General features: G+C 44.9%; 2 protein-coding genes across 2 annotated transcripts in view; both read left to right on the top strand.

Annotated features, from left to right (window-relative positions):
* Positions 1-3,163, top strand: part of LOC140369491 (cGMP-inhibited 3',5'-cyclic phosphodiesterase 3A-like) — a 38,422-nt gene extending 35,259 nt beyond the window's left edge. The window contains exons 10-15 of the mRNA XM_072456855.1: positions 14-125; positions 301-408; positions 783-976; positions 1,184-1,387; positions 1,652-1,813; positions 2,876-3,163. Of these exons, the coding sequence (XP_072312956.1) occupies positions 14-125; positions 301-408; positions 783-976; positions 1,184-1,387; positions 1,652-1,813; positions 2,876-3,163 (1,068 nt within the window). The remainder of the gene's footprint in view (positions 1-13; positions 126-300; positions 409-782; positions 977-1,183; positions 1,388-1,651; positions 1,814-2,875) is intronic.
* Positions 3,164-23,529: 20,366 nt separating this feature from the next.
* The window catches only part of LOC140369481 (solute carrier organic anion transporter family member 1C1-like), a 33,784-nt gene continuing 33,136 nt past the window's right edge, over positions 23,530-24,177 (top strand). Inside the window, exon 1 of the mRNA XM_072456829.1 lies at positions 23,530-23,675. Within this exon, the coding sequence (XP_072312930.1) occupies positions 23,571-23,675 (105 nt within the window). The 5' untranslated portion in view covers positions 23,530-23,570. The remainder of the gene's footprint in view (positions 23,676-24,177) is intronic.

Genomic DNA, 24,177 nt, shown 5'->3' with positions numbered 1-24,177 from the left:
TGTTTGCTTGCAGGTTTCTTATAAGCTCTTTGAGGAGACAGGCCTGTTTGAAATGTTTAAGATTCCAGTTCAAGAGTTTATGAACTATTTCCACGCTCTAGAAAATGGTTACAGGGACATTCCATGTGAGTACGGGTCCCTCACGTGTCATGTCCTTTACGCTCCACAAGGAGGCTGTACAGTCCAAAAATAAAGCCATAAATCAATGTTCAAGTATCTACATAGCCACATTGTGCATTCATTTTCATTTAATATAGATCTCCCAACAATCCTTTTTCATCCTGTTTATGGCTCTGTTAGATCACAACAGGATTCATGCCACAGACGTCCTGCACGCCGTGTGGTACCTGACCACGCAGGCTGTGCCTGGCCTGCCCACGCCACTCACAGAGAATGGCATTCACTCAGGTACTTATTGTCTAACATTAATTAACATTGGATACTTATATATAATGTGCTTATCGGATTTGGATGTTGTCAATGTTGGTGGTGTGCTCCCGATGTCAGATGTTAGATTCATTTGTTCAGAGACAGAGAAAAAATCTGGCCTGATAAATAATCCTGACAGATAGAAAAAACGTTTGTTGGATTTGCAAGAAGCAAAAAGTACAATGGTCGATAATGATGATTTTCAGAATGACATTTTGAAAGCTCTTTGTGCCGACCTGGTGGCTGCAGGTGATTACTCCGATGGGGAAATTGTGTTCTCTGCATTAGCATTACCGGTCCTGAGGAATGTTCTTTACAGTGTGTATTTTGAGTTCATTCTGGTCTGTTCCCAGATGCAGAGAACGACATCTGCCGCGGTGCAATCGGTTTTCTGAAGTTGAACTTGGAGCTGGAGGAGGGCTACGGCTCGTTGGCTCGTCTGGTCCCTGCTCTGGAGCTTATGGCTCTGTATGTGGCGGCCGCGATGCACGATTATGACCATCCAGGAAGAACCAATGCCTTTCTTGTAGCTACCAGTGCACCACAGGTAAATACAGCACGACAAAAGCCAACGACCCGAGGAAAGGACAGAAAGACAGAAAGAAAAGGAAAACAAGCCAAAGTAAAGAATACTTATCAGTTGAGCAAGTGTAAATGCAAACTACCTGAGACTGGCTTTTACACTTTACCAGATGTGGCTACAATCATAATTACTGTTACGCAATAAAGTAAGTCATTGTATCTTGTGTTTCAGGCGCTTTTGTACAACGACCGCTCAGTTTTGGAGAACCACCACGCGGCCGCTGCCTGGAACCTCTTCATGTCTCAACCTGAATTTAACTTTCTGGCCAACCTCGAACACGTGGAGTTCAAACGCTTCCGCTTCCTCGTCATTGAGGCCATTTTGGCCACTGACCTCAAAAAGCACTTTGACTTCCTCGCAGAATTTAACGCAAAGGTAAACACTGAGATTAAATATACATTTTTGGGTCAGTATAATGCCAAAGATATTATGAGCACATCTTAGACCTGAACTCTTCTAGTTCAAGAGTCAGTATTTTCTAGAACTCAAGCGACTTAGTCCCTTTTTTAGTCCCACTCTCTGAGACTCAGATTGGTCACCAAAAATCCTCTATTATTCCTTTAAGTGCACGTTCCTAAAATCCATTGCACATTACTGAATATTAATTGACCACACCTCGTATTGATCTCACTGTTTTAGGTGGGGGATGAAGGAGTTTCCAGTATCGATTGGACCAATGAGAACGATCGAATGCTGGTTTGCCAGATGTGTATAAAGATTGCAGATGTCAACGGCCCTCTTAAGAATAAGGAACTGCACTTGCAATGGACAGAAGGCATCGTCAACGAATTCTATGAACAAGTATGCTCTTATAAGAAATGTGGCCTTGATTTATTGTATCGCTGAGCGTTGAAAACTTTCTGATAAGTGTGGGTAAAAAGCCCTCCTGGACCGGAAGAGACAATAATAGTCTCTCCTGCTGAATTTGTTCATGAACCACTGCTGATGGCTGCAAATCCTGCTTTCAGCCCACTGTGATTGTGATTGGTCAGTTGACTCCGGTGCGTGGTAAGACACAGAGATACAATCTGATTACCCCGGGAAGTATGATTAGTTCCCTAGCAACAGAAGGTTTTAAGTATAGAGGTGAAAATTGGAGACTTTGGAGTCCGTAATTGGAACCTCACAGGGTCTATTAATAGGCATGAAATAAGATTGAGGAAGTGGCGTGTGCATTTCTGTTTTACAGTGCGTGAGGCGGCAATAAGCTTTTGTTTTTGGAAGTTCAGACTGTGACACGACATGTTTCTTTGACAATTAGAAACAGTAAGTTGCAGATCTCCCCCTTTAAGCAGCAGCTCACTGATTGGCTTAGAACATTCACGATCTGCATGTCGACGTTGGCCCTGCTTGTGTCGCTTAATTCTTCGCCCCTCCCGGCGCCGTTACCTATAGATATACACAATGGCGTCACTTGCGCCAGAGACCGGTTGCCATGGCGACGAGAGCCCTGGCCCCAGTGTTCACCTACAGCTGAAAGCCTTGTCATCAGTAAACAGTCAGTAACAAATCTCAATGAGTGTGTTATATAGCAAACAATGTGTAGGGATATGAACAATTATCAAGACACACTGTTTTGATTTTCTGTTCATTTGATAGATAATGCCCTTAAAAAAAGGTATTTACTGGTAAATTGCATGGATAAAAATCAAATGGGATTTCATAGGATTTGATCGACTCAAAAGTCAAAATCTGATTAAAGTGTAATCTACTCAAAATAGCTTTTTCCTTTCACTCAACTAATCAAAACCTCCTTTTTCTTTTGTATTCGTCCATTGCCTTGGATTCATGCCGTATTAATTACAAAGCTTCCAGACTATATGTGTCTATATGTCTTTATTTCTCTTCCTCTGTGATTGTCAGGGAGATGAAGAAGCCAGTCTGGGCCTCCCCATCAGCCCCTTCATGGACCGCTCGGCCCCGCAGCTGGCTAAACTGCAGGAGTCCTTCATCACTCACATCGTGGGGCCCCTGTGCTCCTCGTACGACTCCGCAGCCCTCATGCCCGGGCGCTGGGTGGACCCTTCGGAAGGGGAGCCAGAGGAGACCTGTGAGCACAGAGACACCGAAGAGGAGGAGGACGCGGCTGATGACCACGTGTCCAACATTTCTGCCACTTCCCGTATGTTTATTACCGATGTGTCATTATAGAGCCGCCCGTGTGTGTGAAGCTCTTTTATTTAGAGTCTGTTTTACTCATTTGTCTAATGGACTCAAAGAACACGTGCAAAGCAGGGCTCAAATCATGATGTCATCTTTGAGACGCTCTGCTATTTTGGTGATATCGTCAACTCGTGATTCACTATTACTCTATTTCATCTTTAATTCTCCAAGTCTACCAAGTCTAACCAATTTAATTCTAATTGGTTTGACTTGGTGAGGATTTGAGTGAGTGACAGCTGGTTTTAACTGGTTGTGCGAACGTACAGTTGATGCAGGTGACTTCAAGTTCCTTTTAAAGGCAATAGAAAAACAAAGCGTACAGTGTAGAATTGTGATAAAATGGAAATTGTGATCCAGCACCAAGAAAGTTGTATATTTCTGCCATACCACCCACCCCTAAATAACTGTTGAGCGTCAAGAACATCCTGAAGAACGGTATAATCTAAAGATCCTGACGTCTCACTAATCCAAGGGTTTACAGGTGCAAAACTTAAAAACCTATAAACAGGAAGCCGAAACCCATGAAAAGGAGTGTTGGTGGTAGGGCGATCGAGAAGAAACGACAAATAAGTGATGGCATTTGGAGAGAACTCACTGTTCTAGAGCCGCTGTGGAGTAGTATTCCTAACACTGTGCTGCATTTATACCTTTTATATCAAATACGAATAGCAGAGGACAAATGAAAAGATGAGAGAAAAGAAACAGGACAATCAAAAGACAAAAGAATGAAATAGAGCTGCTCATGTTTTGTTTGTCTTTCAAAAAACGCACGTGATTAGGCTACCCCAAATAAATTGTATGTTTGCTGTAACCAGAGTCAACATTTTTCATCTGGCTCGGTCGGTAGGCAAATTCTTATTTTTTTCACTTTGAAGGCAAAAAAAAAGATCCAAATTTAGTCATTTTTTGAGTCGGAGTGACCACCAGGGGTCAGGCTTCAACAGTCCAGGGGTCAGGCTTCAACAGTCCAGGTCAGGCTTCAACAGTCCAGGGGTCAGGCTTCAACAGTCCAGGGGTCAGGCTTCAACAGTCCAGGGGTCAGGCTTCAACAGTCCAGGGGTCAGGCTTCCACAGTCCAGGGGTCAGGCTTCAACAGTCCAGGGGTCAGGCTTCAACAGTCCAGGGGTCAGGCTTCCACAGTCCAGGGGTCAGGCTTCAACAGTCCAGGGGTCAGGCTTCAACAGTCCAGGGGTCAGGCTTCAACAGTCCAGGGGTCAGGCTTCCACAGTCCAGGGGTCAGGCTTCAACAGTCCAGGGGTCAGGCTTCAACAGTCCAGGGGTCAGGCTTCAACAGTCCAGGGGTCAGGCTTCAACAGTCAATGACGGAAAACGTCTCTATCAACCTGATCGGGAGACTAAATCTCACGATTTTAAGATATTTCAATCGACCTTTTGTACGCCGCTATCCTTTATTTTGGTAGCTAAGGCGAGCAGGGGGAACATGCGGGGAAATGACAGACACGGGCGCCGCCATGTTTGTTGTGATGACGCTACTGGGCGTGTTTCAATCCCAGAATGCATTTGCGTAAGTCAAATTTCACACTCTGACAGAGCCTGGCATTACTCTGGACATGTCAGTGGTGCCGACAAGGGTAAACCAACTTGTTAAAGGCTATATGATGACTACTATGCGCGCTCTGTTTAATTACAGACGCATGTGGAGGACTGAAAATGATGTCGCGCATCAGTCCTTTGAGATGGAAGTCAAGTTAACAAGCGTGTGGTTCAGGACAGACCGGTCGGTGAGTCGGCGAAATAATTGGAAAATAAAAGATTTTTGAAAAAAAATTTCAGCAAAATGCTCATATTTATTTTTCAGTCGGCTAGTTTCATAGCGGGTCGGTCGGGTTACGGCAAACAGACATATTATTTAGCTCAGCGTTATTGTGGAATGTTTTAACTTTGTGCACTAAAAGGAGATGCTTCTCTGTTGTCTGCTCCTGACAGAAACAAAGGAAAGCCCACGGAAAGCGTTCTGCCAGATCACGCAGCACCTGCTGGAAAACCACGAGATGTGGAAGCGCGTCATTGCGGCCGAACTGCCCGAGCAAGTCCAAGCTGAGAGTTCAAACTGCAAGGGAACGACGGGCGATGCCATCCCGGCCATCCGCGAGGAGGAAGAGGAGCAGGCCAGTCGGGACGAGGAAGAGGAGCAGGCCAGTCGGGACGAGGAAGAGGAGCAGGCCAGTCGGGACGAGGAAGAGGAGCAGGCCAGCCGGGACGAGGAAGAGGAGCAGGCCAGTCGGGACGAGGAAGAGGAGAAGGCCAGCCGGGACGAGGAGGAGGAGCAGGCCAGCCGGGACAAGGACGAGGAAACCAACTGCCTTGACGACAGGGAACCGGAGCTCGAGGTCCCGCGCCAATCAGAGACATCAGGGGTCGAGGAGGAGGAGGAACCGGAGTGACCTTTGACCTCGCTCACCCAGGAACATTGTTTAAAAAAAAAAAAATAATTATTCCTACGTAAACTCTTGATAAAAGTAGCCAGCACATCACTTTCGACACAACACTGTAGAAGACGTTTTGGGTAATACGTGCCTAATAATAACAGGGTTCGAGGACAGGGACATTGCATATTTAATTAACGCGAGAGGTGCAAAAGATGAGGCGTCTGGGAAGTAAAAAAAGATAATGTTTTTAGTTTGACTGTGTGTGAGCGTGTGTGCGTGTGTGTGTGCGCGTGTGTGTGTGCGTGTGTATGTGTGTGTGTGTGTGCGCGCGTGTGCGTGTGTGTGTGCGTGTGTGTGTGTGCGTGTGTGTGTGTTTGTGTGTGTGTGTGCGCGCGTGTGTGCGTGTGTGTGTGTGCGTGTGTATGTGTGTGTGTGTGTATGTGTGTGTGTGTGTGCGTGTGTGCGTGTGTGCGTGTGTATGTGTGTGTGTGTGTGTGTGTGCGCGCGTGTGTGTGTGTGTGTGTGTGTGCGTGTGTATGTGTGTGTGTGTGCGTGTGTGCGTGTGTATGTGTGTGTGTGTGTGTGTGCGCGTGTATGTGTGTGTGTGTGTGTTCGACTCGCTCTTTCAAACAGCCACATGAGAAGTACACCGTCCCACCCTGGTCACATTTGTCTAATATCCGGCTTCTCCGCGACTCCCCGCCACCGTCCCGTCCCGTCCCAGCCGCCGAAAACCCCTAGTCCTCCCTCAACACAATGCGATGAAAGCCCCGGAGAGCTGAGGAGAAAAGTAGCCAATCGCAGTCACGAGTCCGCCCGCCGCAAACGGGAAGTGTGACAAAAAATGCAGCCGCAAGAGCTTTATTTTCACCCAAGGAAAAACACACAAAAGAGCGCTTGTCCTTCCTCACGTGTTTTCTGTGTTTTTTTTCTTCTTCTCTTCTCAGTCGAGTTCAGCACACTTAACTTGCAATACGCAGCGCTTGAGGTCACCCAACTCAGGAAGAGAGGGAACGGTTTGAACATGCACTTCGCCACTAGAGTTTTTGATAATGGAATGACACAAAACTGTAGAGAAATGATATATTTTATGTGATCACCGCTAACCAAATGCAAGCAATGCCACGTTCACTTCTTACGTTTGCGTCTTTTGTAGCTGTAATTGCTTCGTTAAAGGTTGTTTTGGTCCTCATGTTATAGTAGTTTATGGCCTGGTATGTAGGCCAAGTTTGCAGCAAGTAATCCAGTAAGCCATAGTGTGGACCGGGACAGAAAGGATTTACAGCAGAATACATGAAAATGCAATTAGGGGGCGCTTTGAGAAATTAACTCTATCCGAATGACAGAAATTATGATGCTTTTACACTTGATTTCCATTTAAACGAGTCAACAGTTTTCAGAAAATCTATGATTTTTGATGTACCGTACATTTGTTTTTGGGCCAGTTTTAACGATTAAACGTGACAGACAAACAGACGTATTGCATCGAGGATCAAATGCAAAAATCACGTATACTGTAGACATTTTTCTATACAAGTTGTGAGATCTTGATCGGATATTACCTCCACAGCTCCGTAGCTTAAACCACCTCAGTAAGTGGCCTGACATGTCCTGCTTTCTGGTTTGAATCGGGGAGAAACGATTGATCAACAAGGGAAAAATCAAATCGGGAGCATTTTAACGTGACTTGTAGTTGCTGGTGTGGAAAAGTAAGTTGTTTGGAAGGTGATATGTAGCATGTGCAGTAGTGGAGCTGCAGAGGAAACTCCTACAAAGGCACTTTATACTGTGAGGACTGTCATGGCACTATTTACAATATGGCTTTGGGGACAGAAGGTTTTTTCTTTTTTATTTAAAAGCACCGAGTATAGTCTAAAAAATCCAGTTTGAAACAGTATAATAAGTAGAATAATTGCGGCCCAGTAACGAGTTGGCCACTGTCCAGGGTGTACCCCGCCTTAGGCCCAAAGTCACTGGGATAGGCTCCAGTCACCCGCGACCCCGAAAGGGAAAAAGCGGAAGAAAATGAATGAATGAATAATTGCTGAAGTTAGTTTAGCTGTCATCATCAATTGCAACCAATTTAATTATCGTATTTTCCGGAGTATAAGTCGCACCAGCTAAAAAATGCATAATAGAGAAGAAAAAAACATATATAAGTCGCACTGGAGTATGAAATGCGGTTGCAAGTGTGAAAATAACAAATAATATCACATAAGTCGCTCCGGAAGTATATAAGTATAAGTCGCACCCCGGCCAAAACTATGAAAAAAGGTGCGTCTTATAGTCCTGAAAATACGGTATATATTTTTCCCCCAATAAAAGTCTAATTATTAATCAGAGCCATAGGAAATGCTGCCATAACTGTTCCTTGGATGACACATTCAAAAGAGAATTGTTTGTACTTTAAAGCGTCAGGTTAAAGTTTTTTGTTTTTTTTAACAATGAAATATAACCCAGCGAAGCAGTGAGACAACTTTCAAAAGGATTCGACATATCCAGTGTTAGAAATTGCACTTTAAACCAGCCAAGACCCAAACAGAATATTTGAGTACCTGCTCTGACCCAATTTCCTTTTTCAATTGGAGTTTTTAGTGTTAATACTGTTTAAATCCTCAGTTGTATCCATAGCACTGTTCTTAAAATGCCGACTGTGCAAAGGAGGGCTAAACGGTGCTGCATAATGCCCTGCACTGCTTACGCCGTACCAGCCAGAACATGAAGTACTCCAGAGTGCGGCTGTGGATGGGAAAAAAAACAACACACTTTTCTAATACACTGAAATGTAGTTTTTATTGGATATACTCAGAGGATGTTCATATTATAATGCTTAAAACTGTGACAGAGGATTATGTTTTCAAAAAGGTGCTGCAAATTAGATCCAGAAATGTGCAGTGCAGAGCCAATACCCCCATTGTGGATTTAATAGCAGTACACATTCATTTATATATGACTTTCTTGAATGAAAATATGTTGTGAATATAAAACACAGCGCAATAATAGTGTTCTTTTTATCACCCGATCAAACTAATTCCGCTTTAATGTGCCATGATTTCCATGTTAATATTACATTCACTGGAACAAACTGCTGCTGTGATTTCAAAATAAATTGTCATAACGTCACAATGAATAATGAAATACTTTACAATTATAATCCAAAATCTACTGAATAATAATGATGTGAATCCTTTTAATTGCTGTTTTAACTTAAATTCACCATGTCAGATATAATTTTAGATCAAAATAACTCGATGTACACGCCGCAACATATATATAACGCAAAATGCTGCATTTCCTTTAACAATAATGCAGCACACAGTATGTTGTGAGCACTTGGAGCGAAATGCCATGTGGTGCTTGTTCTGGGAACTCATGTCCTGCTTTGTATAATTCCACACTAGCAGCAGCAGCGGTCATTAATATAGACGCACGCCACTTTCAAATCCTAATGCCTCCATTTTTATACTTATAGAACTAAAAGAAAGAACATTTGCAGTCTTCAATAACCAAGGCAACCTTTTCTAACCAACCTGCACATGTGACTGAGCTCGAGCGTCGCACACTGTAGATAACACCTCCTCACCTCGCTGTATTAACGCCTGCAATATAATATTCAACTAATGCAAAGAAGCCCCTCACCACTTTGTAACGAGCGTGCATGTTTTTACGTTTGGAATGATGTGTAAATCCTTCTTCTTCTTGCTTTGAGCGCCGCCTCAGCCCACTGTACGCAGCGATCAAAGAGACTTCACGAAGGCGACGGCTCGTGTTTGGTAGAAGTTATTCGTCATGATTTGTTGACAGTGCTCATCGTTGTGTGTCGTGTGAGTTTGAGGACATGACCCGGAGAAATGGCCAAACGACTCGTTCAATGGCGGTTTAAGATCATTGTACCACACTGTAATGTCGAAGTTAGAATGATTTGTGATTTAAAACGGTTCTGGTGAAAATGGTCACACCAGTAAATACTGTTTGACTGTGTTTTCATGTCCAAACTTGGCAAGTTCTTCATACAATGGTCCAAGACAGGCAGAAAGTACTTGGAAGTAACTTTTAATCAAATATTTACCTATTATGTTTCCCAGAATTCTGTCCGAAATGTTGGCCTTGAATCTGGAGAAATGATGGATCCGCCCGATTGTCTAGTGTTTATGTGCTGCATAACACTTAAAGACATTTAGCCGGGAGAAAAGATTATGGCTACCAAATTAAAAAAAAATACATTTTATAGCTCCACAGATGTCTATAAAATGCATCGCATATTTTTGGAGAATGCAGTTTGAACACACCCTGGTTCCATTGTACAAACCAAAGAAACCTTTTCAACTCCATATGATCTGAACATGTTCTTTGTGTCCACTTGGAACATAGATTTATGTGGTCAAATCTCAGCCGTATTTCGCAAAATGGCCTTCTATCAATCCATAAGCGCTACAATGGCTCAGAGGCCTCTGTTCTCACCAGGGCCCCTGTAGTTCCTTTGAAGATTCCAACCAAAACATTCCTTTTTCTATTGTTTGTTGTTGAAGAAATGTTCAGAAGAGGACTTCTGTGCCATACAGTTTTCACATGTATGTCTTTAAGGTCTATGTACACATTGTTTGAATGTGATGTTCTTTAGCTTCCCCTGTTTGTCTGTAAGAAAACCAAACAAAACCACCTTTAAAGCAAGGCAAACAAGAACGGTGTGTTTCTACTAGAACAGCGGGCGCTTCAGAGACTTTTCTACTCTCACTATCTTGCACTTAACACGTTGTAGCAATACCTTCAAGGATCGGGGAAATATTGTGCGATTCACCAGTATTTAAGTAAAACATGATTTCTTGCTTGTTTTAAATTGTATAAAAATACTATATACTGTACAGATTAAAAAGTATAACAAAACTTTTAGGGAAAAAAATATTTATTTTTACTGTTTTTGTAATTAAGACACAATACTGTAGCTCCTCTATTGCCAGACATGCTGGAAGTGCCTCTTGATAATGTATAACAGAGTAACTATACAATATAATGGGATTATTAGACCCTGTCACTAGCTGAGCAGTGTTGATGTTGTAATGTGAATATTGTTGAATAATAAGATTTATAAAGGTTGGAAGTGTGTCCGTCTGGTTATTCATGAGTCTGATAAACATGTACTGAGTTATTAGAATATCCTAAATGATGTGGTATAAATTCAAGTATTTGTTTCTGAAAGTAAGTTTTAATGTTGATTTATACATAAATGCTTGCACTATGGAAGTCTGTTCTAGAGACTTTTTACCCTTTTGTGAAACACTTAATGTCAATTTCAAGTTTGTAAAAATATATCAACAATACAGTTCGCAAACAAATATATTCACTAGAAAACCTTTCCATTGATTATGCCATTATACTAATTGCATCATTCGTGGCTTTGAAGAAATTCATGAATAAGTCATTGGTCCTTGAGCATGTGGCTGTGAGCATCACGTCTATTCACTCAAAGACATCATTCTGAATGATCTTTTTCAGTCATGTCGGCCTTTCAGTTCATTTTTACTTTGATGTGAATGAGGTTTTACTGTCAGCGATGCTAGAGAGACAGAGACATTCACATTTACACCTCAGTGAGCGCCATCATCAGCTCCCTCATCAAGAAGGCCCAGCAGAGGATGTACTTCCTGTGGAAGCTGAGGAAAGCCAAGCTGCCAATCACTGAGTCCATCCTCACCTCCTCCATCACCGTGTGGTACTCTGGAGCCACAGCCAGGGACAAACAGAGACTACAGTGCATTGTGCCTCTGCTGAGAAGGTGATCGCTGCAGACTTCCATCTCTGCAGAACCTGCACTTCTCCAGGATTCTGGGACGAGCAGGTCGGATCACAGCCGACCCTTCTCACCCTGGACATGGACTATTTGAGCCACTCCCCTCAGGCAGGAGGCCACTCCCCTCAGGCAGGAGGCCACTCCCCTCAGACAGGAGGCCACTCCCCTCAGGCGGGAGGTCCATCCGGACCAGAACCTCCCGCCACAAGAACAGTTTCTTTCCCTCTGCCGTTGGACTAATGATCACTTCTCAAACACTGTCATTTTAACCATAATTTAATCACTCACTGCATTGTTCACTTTCTGCACTACATATGTATGTACATTTATGTATGTAAACTGTACATTTTGTGTAGATAGTAGGCCTATTTTTTATGTTTATCTTAAATTAAGCTTAAATAGTTTTTCTTCAATGCATGAGCTTGTTGTTTTATCATTGTTCATTGTTTTATGTTGCACCGAATCACCAATGTAAGTTCCTACATTTCTGAATTGTGTTCATTGGCAATAAACCTTGATTCTTATAAAATGCTGACAGCAAAATCATCCTATGGATATGTATTTAATTCATCACACCAAACACTGTGAAATTGTGCTTTTTAATATGAATGTTACACACAGCTGCAGCTTGTTTTACTTATGTACATGAAGGTTGTTTGTGGGGGTGACTATTCAGATAATCTTCATTAAGGCTTCACCAAGGAATGAAATGCCATTTTAAGCTGTTTAGATTTTAAAATATAATCTGACTGGTGACAGACCAGGCTCCAGACATGGAGAGGGTGAAGAGGAGAAGAGATGAGGCTGATGACTCTGCTGCTACGGTAGAGGGAGGAGGATGGAGGCAAGCAGAAGGACCGAGATGAAACAATGCAAGCGTGAGGGGTATTTGCAGAGGCCGGATGTGTGTGGAACTGAATATGTGACCAAGAGGGTTCAGTGGATCCGTCCAGCGCTTTCCCTGTGATATACGGGGCCTGGTGGTATCTGGGGCCTGGTGGTATCTGGGGCCTGGTGGTATCTGGGGCCTGGTGGTATCTGGGGCCTGGTGGTGGCGCCGCAGTCTCAACAGAGATGCAGACTTCCATTTCCACTCACAATTCATCTAGTTCAGCTTTCCCTGGGGCCTGCTCCTAGAAGCTCCCACATGGGGCCAGGTCCCAAGAGGGGCCGGGCTCCAACCACCGTGTGGAAGGAGTCACCACACTACTTGGGATTTTGGATCTTGTTCTTTCAGATATGACGCAATAGCCTTTAGCGACCACTACCAATCACTACATTAAAACAGAAAAGCATTGTATTAGATGTATTATGTATATAATAATAATAATAATAATAACAACTTTTATTTATATAGCGCTTTTCAGTGACCCAAAGACGCTGAACATAATAAAAAAAGGGGGGGGTATTTACAGACAGGGGGGACAACACGTACAATACACATTAATATACAGATAAAATGAACAAGACAGAAGAAGTAGAGAGAAAAAGATGGGGATGTAACAGGGGGTAGAAGAGTAGGCAATGGGGTAGAGGAGGCTAGGGGTAGGGGAGGTCATAGGCTTGGGTGAAGAGGTATGTTTTTAGGCGGGATTTGAATGTTGTGAGTGAGGGAGAGTGGCGGACAGGTTGGGGGAGGGAGTTCCAGAGTCGGGGTCCTGTTCGGGAGAATGCTCTGTCGCCAAAAGTTTTGAGTCGGGATGTTGGTGCAGTCAGGGTGAGAGAGGAGGAGGATCGGAGAGCTCGGGTGGGGCGGTGGGGGATGAGGAGGTCAGACAGGTAGGGGGGGGGGCAAGGTGGTGAAGAGCTTTGAAGGTGAGGAGGAGTATTTTGAAGTTTATGCGCTGCTTGATGGGGAGCCAGTGGAGAGAGCGGAGAACGGGAGTGATGTGATCACGGGACCGGGTGTGGGTGAGGAGGCGGGCAGCGGAGTTTTGGACCATTTGGAGTCTATGGAGGGAATGGGAGGAGATGCCAGTGAGGAGGGAGTTGCAGTAGTCGAGGAGATGAAGGCATGGATGAGGGATTCAGCAGCGGGGAGGGTGAGGCAGTGTTGGATTTTGGCGATGCGGCGGAGGTGGAAGTATGAGGTCTTGGCAATGTGGCTGACATGGGGAGTGAAGGAGAGGGTGGGGTCCATGATGACACCGAGATTGCGTACCAGGGTAGAGGGGATGATGGTCGAGGTGTCGATGCTGAGTGAAAAGGGACCAGTTTTATTGAGAGTGGATTTGGTGCCAATGAGGAGGAGCTCTGTTTTGTCACTGTTCAGTTTGAGGAAGTTGAGAGTGAGCCATGATTTTATTGTAGAGATGCAGGTTTCGATGTGGCTGAGGGGAGGGTTTTGGGTGGATTTGGTGGTGAGGTATATCTGGGTGTCGTCAGCGTAGCAGTGAAAGTCCAGGTTGAGTTGGCGGAGGATGTGACCAAGGGGGAAGATGTAGCAGATGAAGAGGAGGGGGCCGAGGACTGAGCCCTGGGGGACCCCCTGCGTTACTGGGGAGAGGGTGGATGAGTGACCGGAGAGGGAAATGAACTCTTGCCTGTTGGTGAGGTAGGATGTGAGCCAGTCAAGTGCAGAGCCCTCAACACCCAGTTGGCGCAGCCTTTGTAGGAGGATGGAATGGTTTATAGTGTCAAAGGCTGCGCTGAGGTCTAGTAGTAACAGGATGTTGAGGGCCCCGGAGTCTGCAGAGGTGAGGAGATCGTTGAGTACTTTGACCAGGGCTGTTTCAGCGCTGTGAAGTGGGCGGAAGCCAGATTGGAGGGGTTCATAGAGGTTGTTTGACTGGAGGTGGGTGTGAAGTTGGGCGGCGACGATGTGTTCCAGCGTTTTTGAGAGGAATGGCAGGTTGGAGATGGGGCGGTAGTTGGAGAGGTTGGCGGAGTCTAGGGTGGGTTTTTTGAGGATGGGGGTGATGGAGGCCAGTTTGTAGATGGAAGGAACATGGCCGAGGGATAAAGACTGGTTGAAGAGGGTGGTGAGATGGGGGATGAGAGCAGGGAGGCAGGCCTTGGTTAGATTCGTTGGGAGGGGGTCGAGAGAGCAGGTGGTGGTTTTGGAAGCGGTGATGAGGTCTATGATATGAGAGGAGTTAACAGAGGAGAAGGTGGTGAGGGCAGGGAAGGGTGGGTGGTCAGGGAGAGGAGGGGGGGCAGGGGTGGGGGTGGTGATGGAGTTAATGGAGACGGCAGTCATGGAGCTGTTGATTTTGGAAATTTTGTCATTGAAGGCAAGGAGGAAAGAGTTGCAGAGGTCAGGGGAGGAGGGTGGAGTGATGTCCGGTGGCTGGAGCAGCTTGTTGACGGTGGAGAACAGGGTGCGAGGGCTCCGGTGGGAGCTGTTGATGAGGGTGGAGAGGTGGGCAGATTTGGCGGCTTGGAGAGCGTCACGGTAGGAGGAGATGTGTAATTTGAAAGCTTCGGCGTGGACGGTGAGGCGGGTTCTTTTGAGGAGTCGTTCGAGTTGGCGGCCAGTCTGCTTCATGGTGCGGAGTTCAGGGGTGTACCAGGGGGCGGGGTTGATGTATGAGACGGAGGAGGTTTTCCAGGGGGCTAGGGAGTCAAGGGAGTCGGAGAGGGTGGTGTTGAGCATGACAGCATAGTCGTCGGGGGAAGAGGGGGGGGAGTCAGGGGGGAAAGCAGAGGATATGAGCTGGGAGAGCGTGAGGGGGTTGACTGACTTGATATTGCGGTAGGTGATGGTGCGTTTTTTGGGGTTGTGGGGCGAGGGTAGGGGGGCGGAGAAAAGGATGCAGAGATGATCAGAGAGTGGGAAGGGGAGGGGGTGGGGCTTAGATATGGGTAGGAGAGAGGAACAGACTAAGTCCAGAGTGTGGCCTTTGGTATGGGTGGGGAAGTCAATATGTTGGGTGAGATAGAAGCAGTCCAGGAGAGAGAGGAAGTCGGATGTCAGTGGGGCGTTGGGGCAGTCAATGTGGATGTTGAAGTCACCAGTGAGTAGGAGGCGGGCAGAGAGAGAGGATGCGATGGTGAGGAGTTCAGACAATTCAGTGAGGAAAGAGGGGTGGGGCTTTGGGGGACGATAGATCAGGATAGCGGTGATAGAGTTGGGGAGGGAGAAGGCGAGGTATTCAAATGATGAGATGGATGGAAGGTTGAGGTTCAGTTCAGTGATGGATGTAGATTTTTTATGAATAACAGCAAGACCTCCCCCACGCCCGGAGAGGCGGGGTTTGGCAGTGTAAGTGTAGTTGGAGGGAGTGGCTTGGTTGAGAGCATAGAAGTCCAGGGGCTGTTGCCATGTTTCACAGAGGAGAAGCAGATCAATGTTATTGTCCAGTAGCAGTTCAGATATAACAGGTGATTTGTTGGCGAGGGAGCGGCAGTTCAGCAGTGCAAGGGAGATGGATGGGGGCGTGGAGATGGATGGGGGCGCAGGGGTGGGGGGGCGGAGGTTGCTGAGGTTGGCAGTGCGGCAGGTGGGGGTGACAGGGGGGCGAAAACTAGTCCAGAGTGAGGGGATAGGTGAGCCGTCGTTGGAGTGTTGGTTATGGGAGAGACCAGAGCCCCTGTGGATGTAGCGGGGCCGGCGAAGGATCCCAGCTGAGCTAGCTGCAGAGGCAGCAGCAGCTGTATACGTATATGTATTACATTCACATATTTATCACAGTCCTCTGGAGCTAGAGGAAGTACGATTGGTGGAGGTGGCAGAATGTGAAGTAAAAGCCAAATACTAGTCTATTGTACACTGTGTCCAAACTGTTTCAGATCCTTCACATTTCATAACCATTGTCACCATAGCAACATGTCCTGTTATGTGTAGCGTGGATAAATGAATACAGATCAACAGATGCAGGAAAATTCATTTAGAAATGGATTTTCCTCTGAAAAGCTACGCAAGATTCAAACTTAAAAATCTTTCCCAAGATGATAATTCACATTTTTTGATGGATGAGCTTTTCATTGAAGGAAGTGAAAGTACAATCTGTAGTATACAATCTATAGTTTACAATCTATAGTATACAATCTACAGTAATCAAGTGCAGCCCTCTTATTGTTACTTCAGGCGTTTGTTTGAAGAACTCACCATGAACCACTTCTTTTCAGCACATTGTCATTTTTATGGTCTTTAAACACAACTTCAAAATGTGGCTGATTTGCTAGTATTTATATTTTAATTATATTTATATATTTATAATATTTGATTGCTAGAATTACAGTACAGTTTATTCAAAAAGAAGTGTTTGGGAAAAGTGTCATTATCACCTATAGACACATGGACGGTGTTTGCAGCCTGAAGACAGAGAGAAAGAGAGGGATGGAGAGCAGAGAAAGAATGCACTAGAGGCGGGATAATAGAGCAGGACAGGGGCAGAAGGCGTGAGTCCCTGTCAGCCTCAGATACAGACAAACCTTCCTCCTCAGTGAACGCCTCATCTCCGCCTATATCTGCCTCAGAGAGATCCCGAGCGCACTGCGTGACGCGCCGCGCCGCGTAACGGGCGCCTACATAACACCGGGAGGAGACTGACGTGTTCCATCACATTCAATTATTATTTTTTTGTGGATTGGATTTGTCGGACTGTGACACCAGTGAAGTGTAGTCAACCGTGAAGTCGAAATTGGAAATTAACTCCGGGATAAATGTCAGTCCAGGTGCGCGTTCGTGCGTCGCCGGTCACTCCAGCCAAAGTCTGACCCGAACAGGACACTCCGCTTTTCCCTTGGCTCTGGTGCAACGCACTGAAGGTTGTGTCGTTTGGACCTCAGCTTCAAGAGGCAGGTAAGTGTCCTTTTAGAGCACGTGCAGCCTTTTGGTTTGCAAAGCGCTCCTACAACACGGATGCGTCATAGCAACTCTGATTTAACCAATTATAAATATTTGAGTCCAAACGGGACATGTACTTTAGGCAACAATCTTTAAGCAGCATTTCAACTCTTTTACAATCTTAAAGGTTATAAGCTCATGCCTCTGTTTACATTGGAAAGCACAATGTTTATATTTCATGCTGTCTATACGTCTATATTTCTATATGTCTATGTCGATGCATTTACTCTTCGGTATGTTAATTGCATAGTGTCTTTACACTTGAATGTTTGAACACTTGAATATGGGACATAACGCAAGACTCAGCCTCACTGGATGTGATGTCTCATACTTTACACACACTTGTTGCTGCTGCTCAAAGTTTAGCGGATTTAAAAAAAAATATTATTATTATTGTATTACTTATTATTATATTACTAATATCTATCAGGTTAAATAAATGTTCCCTTTATAATAGCAATACCTTTTTATTTTTGTAACATTTTTCCTCAACATCAGAAAACGTATTCTGCAAAATCTTGATTGTGAGTTTCCTAATATTTTATTTGACTCTTTTTTTTGTTTTAATTGCACCATTAACAATCTGAGATCTGATGACAGCCAACCATGGTCTCCCCAACTCATAACTGGGGTGATGCAAAAGTGCAATGAAATCCTCTTTTCTGCATTTCCCTCAGGGATGCTGTTCTGTGAGTGGGAATGTAGGTCAAACTGTGCGAGCTCCGTTCAGTCTGCTACAGCCATTACCCAGAACCTCTGACGTGCCCAGTTCCACCAGAACTATTGTGTCGCGCTAAAACGCCCAGCAGCCTTTCAAAGGCTGTGATCCAGCCAGGTGTAGGCGTCGTGTAGTGTTTCATAGGCTATAGTTTACATTATATTGAATATCACAACAAATGAGAATTGATCATACTTTTTGAAGATGGATTATAATAGCTATACTATAGCAATAATATTCTAAACATGTATGAGTTAAAATCTTTATCAAAAGTCCAAGCTCCAATCATAGTGAGAGGTTGGTCAACAACATACAACAATATGACTTTGCCCTTGCTCCTGTTCTGAACGGCAAAGTCTTCTGCACAGCTGCTTGAATGATTCAAATGTTCAAACCACTGGAGACAAAAGTTCAACCTAACTACTTTTATTTTTCCAGAAGATTGCTTACATTAAAATACATGATGCAATGGTTCTCCTTTGTACAAAGCTACACACCTTAACCCTAATATTTACAGCTGCCCCAGACATAAAGTACCACACTTCTGTAAAACATGTAACAGAACAGCACAACAGAATGTCTTCGTATACTGATATTCATCTAAAGAAAAGCAGTTAGGTCTGGTCAGAACACGTCTGATCAGAACACGCCTGATCAGAACACGTCTGGTCAGAACACGCCTGGTCAGAACACGTCTGATCAGAACACGTCTGGTCAGAACACGTCTGATCAGAACACGTCTGGTCAGAACACGTCTGATCAGAACACGTCTGGTCAGAACACGTCTGGTCAGAACACGTCTGGTCAGAACACGTCTGATCAGAACACGTCTGGTCAGAACACGTCTGGTCAGAACACGTCTGATCAGAACACGTCTGGTCAGAACACGTCTGGTCAGAACACGTCTGATCAGAACACGTCTGGTCAGAACACGTCTGGTCAGAACACGTCTGATCAGCACGTCTGATCAGAACACGTACACGTCTGGTCAGAACACGTCTGATCAGAACACGTCTGGTCAGAACACGTCTGATCAGAACACGTCTGGTCAGAACACGTCTGGTCAGAACACGTCTGATCAGCACGTCTGATCAGAACACGTACACGTCTGGTCAGAACACGTCTGGTCAGAACACGTCTGGTCAGAACACGTCTGGTCAGAACACGTCTGATCAGAACACGTCTGGTCAGAACACGTCTGATCAGAACACGTACACGTCTGGTCAGAACACGTCTGGTCAGAACACGTCTGGTCAGAACACGTCTGGTCAGAACACGTCTGATCAGAACACGTCTGGTCAGAACACATCTGGTCAGAACACATCTGGTCAGAACACGTCTGGTCAGAACACGTCTGATCAGAACACGTCTGGTCAGAACACGTCTGATCAGAACACGTACACGTCTGGTCAGAACACGTCTGGTCAGAACACGTCTGGTCAGAACACGTCTGATCAGAACACGTCTGGTCAGAACACGTCTGATCAGAACACATCTGATCAGAACACGTCTGGTCAGAACACGTCTGATCAGAACACATCTGGTCAGAACACATCTGATCAGAACACGTCTGGTCAGAACACGTCTGGTTATGCATATAAAATGCATAACCAGACGTCATCCCCATATAAAGCACTCATTTGCGCTAAGTAGCTCACGAATACGTTCCCCATCTCTTGCATGTTCCGTGCATATAAACATGTAATGCAAAAATTGAACATTATTACTGTAAAGAGGGCCAAAAACACAAAGTGGGCGGAGCCCACTCAAAATTAACGAAAGTATCCGTCAGTGACCAGGGACCCACACCATGAGGTAGGAAAGTGCGAGCGCTTTCCGAAAATGTATAGTTTATGATATTTGAAAAATGGGAAACATTGTTTTCGCATCGGAATATTATTCTTTCTTTCTTTCTTCTCGGGACCAACCCCCCTATTTTTCACCCAGTGAACATTGACGAAAAGTCACAAAAATTTGCACACCTCTAAAAATCGTGCCTCTCTACATTCTGGCTATTTCCCTTTTCTAAAATAAAAAATTGGCGCGTCAGCGCCCCCAAATGTACCAAAAATGCATTGCGAGATGGGAAATGACCCAGAGGTAGATGGTGACAAGAGAAGTAAAAAATATTATTACGGCAACGCCGTCCGCCCAACCAAATGTCGGCCATATTGCTTCAAAAATGGCTAAACATGACTTCGGAGTTTTTCCAAACGTCGTACTTTCACGAACTCCTCCCAGGGTGTTGGCCCTAAAAAGCTGAAATTTGGTGAAAATGCTACTGAGGAGTGGGACATCAAAAGTTATCCAAATTACATTGATACCTGTCACGGTCTCTGTGCGGCGAAGCCGCAAACTGTAGCAAGAATTTCAGAAATCTCCCAAATTTAACATTTCTGCCGTTTGCGCAGATAAAGTCCGAATTGCGTCAAATTAGAATCAGTTGTTAAACTCTTTGCCCTAAACCTACTTGAAGTGAAATAAATTAATTTGGAGCCACAGCGCCCCCTACAGATTTTATATGGAGGTTAAATATTTAGTTTTGCGAAATTATATGAAATTTGACACACAACTCAATTTTGGCATCCCCATCAAAAAAGTCAATGACTCATGTCATAATTGTTATGGCGTTGCCGTAACGATGACCGAAACCTTCCATGTTATTCCAATGGGGAAATCGCCAGAACATGTTTACACTTTAGACTTTCACAAACTCCTCTTAGGGCGTTAGACATATTAACCTGAAATTTGGTGAGACTCATCTTCAGGGGTGGACCATCAAAAGTTATCCACATTTTTATTCAAAGAGTCACGGTGTCTGTGCGGCAAAGCCGCACATTTTGCCAAGAATTCAAAATAAAATAGCTTTTTGATGGTAAAACAAAGGGGAGAAGATGTGACAGCGTCACAGATTCAGCAGTAGGCGTAATAAAAGGACAATTGGGGCGCGTTAGCGCCCCCTCCTCTTGCGGCGTGGCGGCGGCGAAGCGAGGGCCGATCATTGCCGCTTGCGGCTATATTTAGGCCCGAGCGCCACAAGCTGGCGAGAGGCCTATTAATCTCGTAAGGCCGTGCGAAGCACGGCTGCGAAAGTGCGCACGTAGTGCGCACGAAATCGAGCGCGAAGCGCTCGCCCACTTCCAAACACTCACTAACGCACTCCTCCACTCATGCACGCCCCGTGCATACTAATTAGTTGTAGGAAAATGGAACATTACCGTTGTAAACGGGCGAAGCCCGTGCAAAAGTTCGCACTAAACGAGCACTTTACATTGGGATGACGACCGCGAAGCGGTCGTCATCCCCATATAAAGCACTCATTTGCGCTAAGTAGCTCACGAATACGTTCCCCATCTCTTGCATGTTCCGTGCATATAAGCATGTAATGCAAAAATTGAACATTATTACTGTATAGAGGGCCAAAAACACAAAGTGGGCGGAGCCCACTCAAAATTATCGAAAGTACCCGTCAGTGACCAGGGACCCACACCATGAGGTAGGAAAGCGCGAGCGCTTTCCGAAAATGTATAGTTTATGATATTTGAAAAATGGGAAACATTGTTTTCGCATCGGAATATTATTCTTTCTTTCTTTCTTTCTTCTTCTTCTTCTCGGGACCAACCCCCCTATTTTTCACCCAGTGAACATTGACGAAAAGTCACAAAAATTTGCACATCTCTAAAAATCGTGCCTCTCTACATTCTGGCTATTTCCCTTTTCTAAAATAAAAAAAATTGGCGCGTCAGCGCCACCAAATGTACCAAAAATGCATTGAGAGATGGGAAATGACCCAAAAAAAATCTGATCGTAGAATCATGAAATTTGGCGCAGAGGTAGATGGTGACAAGAGAAGTAAAAAATATTATTACGGCAACGCCGTCCCCCGAACCAAATGTCGGCCATATTGCTTCAAAAATGGCTAAACATGACTTCGGAGTTTTTCCAAACGTCGTACTTTTACGAACTCCTCCCAGGGCGTTGGCCCTAAAAAGCTGAAATTTGGTGAAAATGCTACTGAGGAGTGGGACATCAAAAGTTATCCAAATTACATTGATACCTCTCACGGTCTCGGTGCGGCGAAGCCGCAAACTGTAGCTAGAATTTCAGAAATCTCCCATATTTAAAATTTCTGCCGTTTGCGCAGATAAAGTCCGAATTGCGTCAAATTAGAATCAGTTGTTAAACTCTTTGCCCTAAACCTACTTGAAGTGAAATAAATTCATTTGGCGCCACAGCGCCCCCTACAGCTTTTATATGGAGGTTAAATGTTTAGTTTTGCGAAATTATATGAAATTTGACACACAACTCAATTTTGGCATCCCCATCAAAAAAGTCAATGAGACCCATGTCATAATTGTTATGGCGTTGCCGTAACGATGATCGAAACCTTTCATGTTATTCCAATGGGGAAATCGCCAGAACATGTTTACACTTTAGACTTTCACAAACTCCTCCCAGGGCGTTAGACATATTAACCTGAAATTTGGTGAGACTCATCTTCAGGACCATCAAAAGTTATCCACATTTTCATTCAAAGAGTCACGGTGTCTGTGCGGCGAAGCCGCACATTTTGCCAAGAATTCAAAATAAAATAGCTTTTTTTTTTTTTTTTTTTTTTTTTTTTTTTTTTTTTTTTTTTTTTTTTTTTTTTTTTGAGGGGTGCACGGTGGCAAAGGCGGTTAGCGCTCTTGCCTCCCAAGAAGGAGATCATGGGTTCGATTCCCGGACCAGACCAACATCACATGATCTCTCTGGGTGGAGTCTGCATGTTCTCCCCGTGTTACCGTGGGTTCTCTCCGGGTTCTCCGGTTTCCTCCCACCGTCCAAAGACATGCATGTGTTAGGCAAAATTGGTGACTCTAAATTGGCCCTAGTGAATGAATGTGAGCGTGAACTGTCTGTAATGTCTATGTCTCTGTGTTGGCCCTGCGACAAGTTGGCCACTGTCCAGGGTGTACCCCGCCTAAGGCCCGAAGTCACTGGGATAGGCTCCAGTCACCCGCGACCCCGAAAGGGAACAAGCGGTAGAAAATGGATGGATGGATAGCTTTTTGATGGTAAAACAAAGGGGAGAAGATGTGACAGCGTCACAGATTCAGCAGTAGGCGTAATAAAAGGACAATTGGGGCACGTTAGCGCCCCCTCCTCTTGCGGCGTGGCGGCGGTGTGGCGGCGGCGTGGCGAGGGCCGATCATTGCCGCTTGCGGCTATATTTATCATTATTATTATTATTATCATCATTATTATCATCATTATTATATTTATTACATTGAGCTACTCTTGTGTTATCACATTGAGCTACTTTTGTGTTATCACATGGAGCTACTCTTGTGTTATCACATTGAGCTACTCTTGTGTTATCACATGGAGCTACACATTGAGCTACTCTTGTGTTATCACATGGAGCTACTCTTGTGTTATCACATGGAGCTACACATTGAGCTACTCTTGTGTTATCACATTGAGCTACACTTGTGCTGACTCGACTCTACAGCTCTGAGATGCTTGACATTTTCTTGACACACGTCACACACACAATCGTCCGACATCGTCTCCGTCCACACAGTCGTCGTGCTCGTCCTTGTGTCGCCTCTGAGACCGAGAAGTGGGTCACACGCTCCAGTTCTCTGTTGGCAGGGTTGCATGCAGCGCCGGCAAAAGAAGAAGTGCCTTGCGTGGGAGCCGTGCGGTCAAGAGACTTCTGGAGGATGGAGGCGGCAGCGGAGGACGAACAGGGCGGCGGCGTGCAGGAGAACGGACGCTGCCACGCCGAGGCCAAAGACGCGCACCGCACATCCTGCTCCAGCCTCAAGGTACAGAAAAGACAAGATTCAGTTGGTGTGTGAAGCTTTGATCATATTTGCAAACTTAGTGCAAATTATCTTACATTTTTACAGTTGAAAGCACTTTTATTCCACCCCCTGCGCTGTTTTAAAGACGTCGAATACTTTCTCCAAGATCACATGCTTGTTTTGTACGTTTTTCCCGTAATAGCCCGGCTAATTGGTTAACGCAATTAGTCGGGCCGTGGCAGACCTGATCTAAGATAAAGTCGGAATAGAAGGTTGCGGTCTGGAAAGAGCACGCCTCATTTATGAAAATATACAACAATAACTAGGACATTTAAACACATTAAATGCCACGTGCGCTAACCCCCTGTCCAGGCTGTACCCCGCCTAAGGCCCAAAGTCTCTGGGATAGGCTGTAGTGACCTGCGACACCTGAACGAGGACAAGCAGCAGAAAATGAATGAATATGCCACATACTAAAAACAATGGAAAAATGGACATATGCGACATTCTAACACATGATCAT

The sequence above is a fragment of the Eucyclogobius newberryi genome, unplaced genomic scaffold, assembly GCF_026437365.1.
Source record: "Eucyclogobius newberryi isolate DKJ021-1_F unplaced genomic scaffold, fEucNew1.0.hap1 SCAF_10, whole genome shotgun sequence".
Lineage (NCBI taxonomy): Eukaryota > Metazoa > Chordata > Actinopteri > Gobiiformes > Gobiidae > Eucyclogobius > Eucyclogobius newberryi.
The sequence above is the reverse complement of the archived record's forward strand: the minus strand, read 5'-3'. Positions and strand labels throughout refer to the sequence as shown.